We start from the raw sequence: 11,199 nt of genomic DNA, 5'->3' as shown, positions 1-11,199 counted from the left end.
CAGAGAGAGAGAGGGGATGGAGAGACAGAGCGAGAGAGGGGATGGAGAGACAGAGAGAGAGAGGGGTCGACAGAAAGACAGAGAGAGAGAGGGGGTGACGGAGAGACAGAGAGAGCGGGGGTTACGGAGAGACAGAGAGAGAGCGGGGTTACGGAGAGACAGAGAGAGAGCGGGGGTGACGGAGAGACATAGAGAGAGGGGATGGAGAGAGAGAGAGAGGGGATGGAGAGACAAAGAGAGAGAGAGAGGGGATGGAGAGACAGAGCGAGAGCGGGGGTGACGGAGAGACAGAGAGAGAGCGGGGTGACGGAGAGAGCGAGAGAGAGCGGGGGTGACGGAGAGACAGAGAGAGAGAGAGTGGGGGTGACGGAGAGCGAGGGGATGGTGAGACAGAGAGAGAGAGAGGGGATGGAGAGACAGAGAAAGAGAGAGGGGATGGAGAGACAGAGAGAGAGAGGGGATGGAGAGACAGAGAGAGAGAGGGGTGACAGAAAGACAGAGAGAGAGAGGGGAGTGAGGAGAGCGAGGTGGAGAGACAGAGAGAGAGAGGGGTGACAGAGAGAGCGAGAGAGAGAGAGACAGAGAGAGAGAGAGAGGGGATGGAAAGACAGAGAGAGAGAGGGGGTGGAGAGACAGAGAGAGAGAGAGAGAGATGGAGAGAGAGAGAGAGAGAGAGAGAGATGGAGAGACAGAGAGACAGAGAGAGAGAGAGCGGGAGTGACGGAGAGCGAGGGGGTGGAGAGACAGAGGGAGAGAGGGGATGGAGAGACAGAGAGAGCGAGAGAGGGGATGGAGAGACAGAGAGAGAGAGAGGGGATGGAAAGACAGCGAGAGAGAGGGGGGTGACGGAGAGACAGAGAGAGAGAGAGAGAGAGCGGAGAGACGAGAGAGAGAGAGAGAGAGAGAGAGAGAGAGAGAGAGGGAGAGAGAGAGAGAGAGAGAGAGAGAGAGAGAGAGAGGATGGAGAGACAGAGAGAGAGAGGGGTGACAGAGCGACAGAGAGAGAGCGGGGGTGACGGAGAGACAGAGAGAGAGCGGGGGTGATGGAGAGACAGAGAGAGGGAGAGAGAGAGAGAGAGGGGATGGAGAGACAGAGAGAGAGCGGGGGTGATGGAGAGACAGAGAGAGAGCGGGGTGACGAGAGAGAGAGAGAGGGGATGGAGAGACCGAGAGAGAGCGAGAGGGGATGGTGAGACAGAGAAAGAGAGAGGGGATGGAGAGACAGAGAAAGAGAGGGAGGGAGAGACAGAGAGAGTGAGAGAGGGGATGGAGAGACAGAGAGAGCGAGAGATGGGATGGAGAGACAGAGAGGGAGAGAGAGGGAGAGAGAGAGAGAGAGAGAGAGAGAGAGAGGGGATGGAGAGACAGAGAGAGAGCGGGGGTGATGGAGAGACAGAGAGAGAGCGGGGTGACGGAGAGAGAGAGAGAGAGAGAGAGAGAGAGAGAGAGAGAGAGAGAGAGAGAGAGAGAGAGAGAGAGATGGAGAGACAGAGAGAGAGAGAGAGAGAGGGGATGGAGAGACAGAGAGAGAGAGAGAGAAGGGATGGAGAGACAGAGAGAGAGAGAGAGGATGGAGAGAGAGAGAGAGAGAGAGGGAGAGAGAGAGAGAGAGAGAGAGAGAGAGGGGATGGAGAGACAGAGAGAGAGAGGGGGATGAGAGAGAGAGAGAGAGAGGGGATGGAGAGAGAGAGAAATAGGGGATAGAGAGAGAGAGAGAAAGGGGATGAGAGACAGAGAGAGAAAAGAAATGAGAAGAGACAAAGTATCATCTCACGTCTCTGTCAGTTTATCCATTCATTCTGTAAACCTCTGTATCTCGTCAAGTTGCACACATCCATAACCTCATCTCAATTCTCTATTTACTGTAGACACCTTGTGTAAACATGATCAACTTAAGCAACAGTATATGGCTAAATATACAACAGTTAGAGTATATGGCACATTGCATCCTTCTATTACCGGATATATTCCCGGATAGCACACTGCAGTCATGACAATTAGATAACTCTCAGAGGCAGTTAGTGTGGTCTGACTAAAGAGGGAGAGATGAAGGGAGAGGATACTGATGGAAGAAACAGCAGCATGAAACAAAGACACAACAGAACAGACCGTGCTCATTATGTTGCAAGGAATAGACCATGTTTCTAAAATAAGGTTTAACGAGAGACTGCATAAAGTGCTGACAATTACTTGATGGTGTGTGTGTGTGTGTGTCTTTGTATTTTATGGTTGCTGTGTGTGCATTTGTCATGATTCCAACGACTGCAGCAGGCACTGTTCAATCCTCACACTCTCCATCTGTCCTTAACTTGAGCACTATTACACTACGTGGCAACATAAGAAAACCCTTGGAACAAAAGTAAGCTAAAGAATAAACTTAACAGTAAACTTAACTTACCTTAAAGAAGCTTCCTCTCCTGTCCATATGACAGTCTGGTCTGGGCAGCAAAGCAGACATGCTTTGGTCTGAGTCTGTGAGTCCATCAGAGTCCTACACTCTCCGAAAAAAGGGTACGGTTAGGGTACAGTATTTTTCCCTGGGGTACAAAAATATCAAAATACACATAATGTACCTTCAGAGGTACACATATGAGCTCACAAGGTACTGTTCGGTACCTTTTAGGGTACATGTGCGGATAATCTAGTATAATGGTACATTTTGTACAATCATTGGAGGTATGGCTTAGTGGGGGCGTGGCTTTCAGTTAGTTATTTTTAGCCACCCGTGAGTTGACATGTTGTACCAGTTTAAGTGGTCTGTGGCTATGTTAGTTCAAGCATGAGCATGTCCGCTGACAGTTCTGAAGTCTTTATAAAGGCTACATAAAAGCATGCAACAATGCAAGACTTGTAATTAATATTGTAGCAACCTGATGGCGTACTGGTTAAGGTGTTGGCTTGACAGTTGCTGGACGCAGGTTTGAATCCTGGTCGAAACAACCCCCCAAATTCGCAAAATTGGTGTCAGAAGTGGGATGGCGGAGAGGCGTGTACACATGAGGGCCTTGGTATAGAGACGTGGTACATTTTTGCCACTTTTTTGCCACTTAAAAGGAACAAACGGCGTTATCACTGTGGTGGTACCCTAAAAAGGCAGATTTGTACCTTTTGGCTCTTTTAAGGTACAAACTTCAAGACTACAATTACGTACCTACAATTAATGGAACAAAGGACATACCTTACAGGGTACCACTACAGTGACAACCGTTTGTACCCCTTTAAGTACAATTCTGTACTTTTTTTCTGAGAGTGTATATAGAGTCAAGCACAAACACATACAGGTGGTGGTGAGGCTGATGGAAAATCCCATTTCTGGCCACATTGAGAGAGCAGACAGTAAATGAACTATTATTATAGGCTCTACCAGGACAGTATGAAACTCTCTCTGTCTCTCTAATGTAATATCATCACCTACATCCCCTTGTCTTATTTCATCCCTTTCTCTCTCATCTTTGTACTCTCTCTAACAAGAGTACGCTTAACTTACCTTAAAGAAGCTCCCACTCCTGTCCATATGACATTCTGGTCTGGGCAGCGTAGAGGGCAGCGTAGAGGGCAGCGTAGAGGGCAGTGTAGAGGGCAGCGTAGAGGGCAGCGTAGCAGCCATGCTTAGGTCTAGACGTCTGTGTTTAGGTCTAGATGTCTGTGTTTACGTCTGCTGGAGTCCTATGGGGTCAAACAAACAGACAGGCAGATTAGCTGTGGTGACTGGAGAAAATTCCATCTATGGCCACAGCAAGTCGACAAATTACAGTGGCTAGCATGATAATATCAAACTCCTTCCCTCTCTCTGTCACTCTAGCTAGCTTTTTTCCCATGTCCTTTCATTTAATCTATTTTCCAGCAATTACAGCCATAGTTCCAACATTGTTATTCCTCTCCTTTTTCCCATAGTAAGTTAATACAGCCTGTTTGGCCTGTTTCAGTCTTCCAGTGAACCTTGATGTACTCTTGATGTTACAATAACTTTTAATTTCCTCTCCCATAGACCAAACAAGGGCGTTCATCAACAATTTTATTTGTGCAGGTTAGCGTTTTGTCATGAATCTTGTTCTGGAGGCAACTCTGCAGAGTGGTCACTAGCTGGCACAGCCATGAAGTCATAAAGTCTGATTTTAAACCTAACCCTAATCTTAACCCTGCACTTAACCACACTGGGTAAATCCATTTGAATTCAATCACATTTTGACAGCATCCCTTTTGATTTAAATAAAACTTTGTGTCTTTTTTTTATTTTTACATTAAACGTCAATTATCATAAAATGTGTAAACTCAGATTTTTTTCATATTCCCATTTGTTGTAGCTTAGACCATATTTTACACCATCTGTGATTTTGTTGTTGTTCCTGCCATCAGTTGAGACACAACCTGCTCTTGAAACAGGGTTGGTGTCATATTTTGGCTGATAAATGTATTAAAATGGTATTAAAATAAAAATATCAACTTTCAAATGGTACCACAAAGATGGTTCGAGGTCCACACATCAGAGAATGTTGTCTTGAAAGGGAATATCTGTTGTTTTAAATTATATTGTCGATCCTCCATAGGAAACCTATTGAAATCATAGAAAAATACAGAACTCTGCAGCTCGTCTGGTGTTCAACCTTCCCAAGTTCTCTCATGTCACCCCGCTCCTCCGCACACTCCACTGGCTTCCAGTTGAAGCTCGCATCTGCTACAAGACCATGGAGCTTGCCTACGGAGCTGTGAGGGGAACGGCACCTCCTTACCTTCAGGCTCTGATCAGTCCCTACACCCAAACGAGGGCATTGCGTTCTTCCACCTCTGGCCTGCTGGTCCCCCTACCTCTGCGGAAGCACAGTTCCCGCTCAGCCCAGTCGAAACTGTTTGCTGCTCTGGCACCCCAATGGTGGAAAAAGCTCACTCACGACGCCAGGACAGCGGAGTCACTGACCACCTTCCGGAGACACTTGAAACCCTACCTCTTTAAGGAATACCTGGGATAGTATAAAAGTAATCCTTCTACCCCCCACTCCCCCCACAAAATAAATAAATAAACCAAAAATGTGATTTAAAACCCCCAATATATATATAACACAAATGAAAATTAAAAGGATACTCTAAAAATTAAAAAATTAAAAATTAGAAAAAATAAGTCGCTCTGGATAAGAGCGTCTGCTAAATGACGTAAATGTAAAAATAGACAATAGAATAGACATGACCATTTAAGTTGACATTCGACAGTGGGTGGACCGGCGGCCATCTTTGTGGTAGTAATTAAAAGTTCAAATGTCAATTCAATTTAAATTTCAATGGTGTACCAGCTAAATTGCAGTGGTCTGAAGGGATAGGTCCATTCTATGAAATATATTTATATGATTGAATTGACACCCAATATTTCTATGATTGAAATTACATCAATGATCATGACACCCATGATCTATGATTTAAATTATATAAATCTCAACCATAACTTTCTGAGCACTTCTACAATGGGCAAATATACACCACCAGTCAAAAGAGTGTGCAAACCTGTCATCAAGGCAAATGGTGGCTATTTGAAGAATCTCAAATATCAAATATATTTTGATTTGTTTAACACTTTTTTGGTTACTACATGATTCCAAATCGCTCAGTTCTGCTTCCAGGATAACATTATTCCCAATAAATGTCAATCTGAGTTATCCACAGTCAGGCTCACACCGAGGGGTGCAAGACATTATTCTTGTGTGTGTCTGTGTGTTTGTTTATGTGCGAGAATGAAAGTGTGTATGTGTATGCACAAAATGTGTATGCATAGTGGAGGGGTGTTATTGGAGGCTGTGGATGAAAGGGGACAGTTGTGCACCCCTCTCTCTCTCTCCTCTCTCCCCTCTCTCCATTCCAGGCTGACGCCATTAGCAGGACCCCTGCCCTTCTCTCGCTTCCCTCTCTGGCAGCAGTTCAGTGAGATGTTCTATTCACTTTCATCTTCAACAGGAAGGAAGTGATCCCCCAGAAAAGAGAATCAAAGAAAAAGAGGAGAGGAATGGAACGCCCTAGTTTCATTTTAAATTTTTAAATTTTAGTCATTTAGCAGACGCTCTTATCCAGAGAGACTTAGAGTTAGTGAGTGCATACATTTTTCATACTGGCCCCCCGTGGGAATCGAATCCACAACCCTGTCGTTGCAAGCGCCATGCTATACCAACTGAGCTACACGTGACTATAGTTTCCTGTCAGATAGCGCAGTACTGGCAGGAGTCTCTCTGGTAAGACATTCTCAGCTGGAGTTCAGCAGAATGAATAGGGAACATATGCATCAGTTCTGCACAGTGTTGTGTGCAGGATAATGGAGGCTTTTCAGTGTGTCATCATCGTTCAACATTCCACCGCATTCTCTCACTCCAAACAGAATGTTCTATTTGTTCTGGAATGAGCCTCCCATACTAAAATACAGAGATGATCGTTACCATTATGAAAGACTATAAAGAAACCTGACCATGGACCTGCAGTAAAAGGCCCTTTCAGTCCATCCCTATCCCCAGCTGGTCCGTCTGTCTGTGGCTGGAAGCCTGTCATTGTACAGGCCTGCTGTTTCCTGACTGGCTCACAGAGACATGGGGTTATCTCCAGTCCTGCATGCCTGTTTTATTTAGGCTGGGGAACACTGTGATAATAGAGGAACAAATGTTCCTTCACCCTGCCAGGTCATTGTCAGGGGAGTTTCTCAGGAAATGACTCTATAAATCCAACTATAGTGTGTTGTAAAACCCAACTGGGAAAACGTTGTAACCGTAAGGTCCACCTGTTGTCTTGTCAGCAGAAAAGTGCTAAAAGTTCAAAAGAACTATTGGATAGTATATTTTCCAGCTCTCTCTTGCCAAAAAGGTATTGGGAAAGAAGTCTTCTGAGCTCAATGGGACTACCTGGTTTCATTACATTTTACATTTTAGTCATTTAGCAGACGCTCTTATCCAGAGCGACTTACAGTTAGTGAATGCATACATTATAGGAAGAGAAATGGTGCAGGTACAGCCGACTAGTGCTAGCTAATGTTAACTACCTTTTTTTAGAGAAATGATTCTTAGAGTCATAGAATCAATATAATATAGTCAAAATAATATTGCTATACTCTAATGTATTGATTTTTCCTTCCATCCTTATGGTCTTGTTTGTCTGCACTTTTGTCTCTACCAAACTGACCCAGTGGAGTGAACATAATGACATTTCCACAGTTCATTCTGCCTGAGCTGAACTGCCACTGTACTCCGCATGGCTCCGGGGCTGTCTTCCTGTTTAGCCCAATACCCAGCATGCACTGTGTGTCTCATGTTATGGTTTGTGACAGAGTGTTAACCCCAGATAGGTAGATTTCATGCATTTTAATGAGAGGTATACATACATAGTAGCCTACACACAGCAGTGTTATTAGAGTATAGGAACACACATCAGAGGATATGAGAGTTGCTATAGGAACTAGAATCTTCATAAAATCAGACTGTTCCTAGAAAGAGAAAAGGAATAAATGATGCAGTCATTTGTCAGAGACACAGTCAGAACAGTAAGAAGTGCTGTCCAGGAAATGTCCTCTGCAGCAGGTACTTAGTAGATGTTTTGTTTAATTTCCTCCTCTGCTAGTCGATGGCTCTCATATCAAACCAGACTTCCCCCTTTTTAAAGACAGGCATATTTTTATGTTACCCAGCCTGTCTTTAAAAAGGGGGAAGTCTGGTTTGATATGAGAGCCATCGACTAACAGCTCTAAAAACCATTAGTAACACACTGCGCGATCATGGATTAAAATCATATGGCGCGCAGGTCCCCTGCTCAAGCCAGCGCATGTCCAGGCCCGTCTGAAGTTTGCCAATACCATCTGATATCCGGGGGGAATGGGAGAAGGTCATGTGGTCTGATAACAAAAATAGAGCTTTTTGGTCTAAACTCCACTACGCCGTGTTTGGAGGAAGGCGATGATACAACCCCCAAACACCATCCCAACTGTGAGCATGGAGTTGGAAACATCATTCTTTGGGGATGCTTTTTCTGCAAAGGGGACAGGATACTGCACCGTATTGTGGGAAGGATGATGGGCCATTCGCGAGATCTTGCCATCAACCTCCTTCCTGGAAGCATTGAAGATGGGTTGTGGCTGGGTCTTCCAGCATGGCAATGACCCCAAACACACAGCCAGGGCAACTATATAAGAGGTGGCTCCGTAAAAACATCTCAAGGTCACAGGGTGGCCTAGCCAGTCTCCAGACCTGAAACCAATAGAAAATCTTTGGGAGGAGCTGAAGAGAGTCCATTGCCCAGCAACAGCCCAGAAACCTGAAGGATCTGGAGAAGGTCTGTATGGAGGAGTGGGCCCCCCGCTGCAGTGTGTGCAAACCTGATCAAGACCTACAGGAAACGTATGATCTCTGTAATTGCCAAACAAAGGTTTCTGTGCCAAGTAGTAAGTTCTGCTTTCTTCTGTGTGATCATATACTAAATATGTCAGCAATAAAATCGCAGTATTGAATCGCAATACATATAGAATCCTGATAAATTGTGATACATATAGAATCGCAATACATATCGTATCGCCGCCTAAGTATCGTGATAATATCGTATCGTGAGGTGCCTGGCAACACCCAGCCCTAGAAGAGAACACTTCACCACATTAGAAGTGTTAATGACAGAGATACATCTTCATCTGGAGCACAGTAATAACAGAGAATCCAGGTGATGGAAAATATTAGACTATTGCCTCTACTGTATCCACTGCCAAGAATGCTGACATCCAGTTTAGAGAGAGCATTTCAAAGTAATGCATAATCATAGTCATCAAAGAGAGAGGATATTCACACAAATCAGAGTAATGTTGTTATTATTGGCTGTGTCTGTGTGTGTGTGTGTGTGTGTGTGTGTGTGTGAGAGAGTGTGTGTGTGCCTCAGCTGCAGACTAACAAAGACCCATCTGAGTGAGTTTCTCCACACAGGAACACAGACAGTCCCCTGGCACTGCAATCCAGCAACACAGAGACACACTGTTCCACAGACAGGACCAATATCTCTCTGTGTGTGTGTGTGTGTGTGTGTGTGTGTGTGTGTGTGTGTGTGTGTGTAAGTAACCTTTCATTAATTGAGATTTGAGAATGTAGAAATGCACAACTAGAGAAGCCCTCCCTTCTACATACCCTGTTCCTCATAAAAAAATGGTATTTCTCAGCAAAATCCCTCTTGCATTGAGGTTTAAAGACTCGCTAGTAGCCTGATCAGTCATTATTCTGACACGCTATCTGTGTGTGTAGCAGGTTTACATTATCACAAAGGATTGGCATGACACAACATCTGCCAACTCCTATTTTCATTTAAAGAAAATTGCCATCCTCTATCATTGCCAGCTCAAGGTTTATGGAGAAACAACTTGTTTTTATAGAGAGCCAACCCAGGCAGCCTAATGCACAAATGATGTCCTAACAACACCAAGCAGCACATAGCAGCAACACCAAGCAGAAAGTAACAGAAACAGACAGAAACAATAGTCCTCACAAGAAACATTTGGCCAACCCTTCTTTCAAGGTCTAGACTCAATCTGTTGCCACTCTCAAGACACCTCTGTGGTTTACAGGGACCTGTTGAAGCTATAACCTCAACTTTATAACACACACACACACACACACACACACACACACACACACACACACACACACACACACACACACACACACACAGAGTACTGCTTTAAACTGCTTGTGTCCTCACCGAGTAGCCTATTGTACTGCCTGAGTGAAATCCTGCGTGAAATGACACCACTTGTGCAGTGGTCCTGCTGTAATAACAGATAGAGAGGGTTAGCAGGCAGCTGGATAAACACACAGACAGCAACCCTGGAACTCTGACAGAACAGAGCTCCCATGGGGGTGGGGGTGGGGGGTGGGGGGTGGGGTGGTCCTGCTATTGATCAGACCATAGGCAACCTTAGCGGAGGGAGTGTGTGACTGTGTGTATGTGTGTTTGAGAGAGAGGGGGAGAGAGACAGAGAGCAACAGATTGTTAGAGTGAGTTTATTTACTTAAGGCATGCTTCTCTGCAGCTTGAAGAGGATTCGTCATCTGCGGAGGTACTGTTACAGTAGTTTAAATCAGAGCTGAACCCATAGCAGAGACAGACAGGAAGAACATTCCTGACCATCCTGTCTGTGTATGGCAAGACAGCTTTTCTGTTCTGTATGTGGGTCAGTGTCTGGTTCAGGAGGAGTTGATGCAGGAGCAGATGAATCAAGCAGCCCATAGCCTGGTCCCAGATCAGTACACTCTTTAGTGTTACAATGACAATAGGTCGATAAGACAGCTCAAACAGATCTGAGATCAGGCTAAGTGACCCATAGGTTTGGTGCTGAGACATACAGTGAAGATAACCTTTCCCCTTCTTCTCCTCCTATTTTTTCCCTTCTAATACGAAGATAGCCTTTTCTCCTCCTCCTTCCCCTCCTCTTCTTCTTCCCCTCTGCCACTCAGATAGCAGACTGACCCAGAGCCTTCAAGGCCTTACTTAGTCACAGACAATAAATCCCCCCTCTGTCTCCCCAGATGATGAAGGACTGAAGTGCAACGGCCTCTTGTTGCTGTGAGAGCAAGAGAGAGAAATATCAACAAAGAGAGGCGGAACAGGGCAGATTGAGAAAGAGAAGGAACATCAGGGTAGTGTTCAATAGGGTACACCGTACCCTATTGAAAAACTAAAATATGTGTTCTGATTGGAAAGATTCAGGTAGTACACCATCCAATTTCACAACATGTTCTCCCTACTGAACATGACCCAGGAGTAATACTGGATAGGGTGAGAGACCTGGAGGCAACAGAGTGGAATGAGATTCACACTAGAGTCACGGGTTCCTAGTTGATGCCCTATAAGTCCCCAAGCTCTGTTTGATACGTAATATAACTTACAGTAGTCCCAAGACAAAGCTTGAGGCCCTACATGGCTTGAAAGTTCACACCATACGAACTATGAAGACTAAGCCTAATAGAACCTTTCTGTGCAGTTATGACAAGCACCAAACACATAAAACACAGACTGTACGTTGGGAAGGAAAGGGAAAGATGAAACATAGACACTGAAGCTAAACAACAGATACTGTTGCTTTGTAATGGAGAGAGAACAACGAAAGGAGAGACAAAGAAGAAAAGAAAGAGATACTTGAGGAGGCTCCATAAACTATCCAGACAATCTAGCTAGAAGAATTGATGACTTTGGCCTCAAGGGTAGAAA

The 11,199-nt window shown here is 45.0% G+C and overlaps 1 protein-coding gene across 1 annotated transcript in view; it reads right to left on the bottom strand.

Annotated features, from left to right (window-relative positions):
* The window catches only part of LOC121532515 (ras and Rab interactor 2-like), a 63,739-nt gene that overhangs the window by 45,035 nt on the left and 7,505 nt on the right, over positions 1–11,199 (bottom strand). The window contains exons 2-3 of the mRNA XM_045214901.1: positions 3,488–3,666; positions 2,399–2,491 (exon numbers count right to left, since the gene is read on the bottom strand). Coding sequence (XP_045070836.1) covers positions 2,399–2,491; positions 3,488–3,607 — 213 coding nt within the window. The 5' untranslated portion in view covers positions 3,608–3,666. The remainder of the gene's footprint in view (positions 1–2,398; positions 2,492–3,487; positions 3,667–11,199) is intronic.

This window comes from Coregonus clupeaformis, unplaced genomic scaffold, assembly GCF_020615455.1.
Source record: "Coregonus clupeaformis isolate EN_2021a unplaced genomic scaffold, ASM2061545v1 scaf0331, whole genome shotgun sequence".
In the NCBI taxonomy this organism is placed as follows: domain Eukaryota; kingdom Metazoa; phylum Chordata; class Actinopteri; order Salmoniformes; family Salmonidae; genus Coregonus; species Coregonus clupeaformis.
Note: the sequence above shows the minus strand (reverse complement) of the source record. Positions and strands in the feature narration are given on the sequence as shown.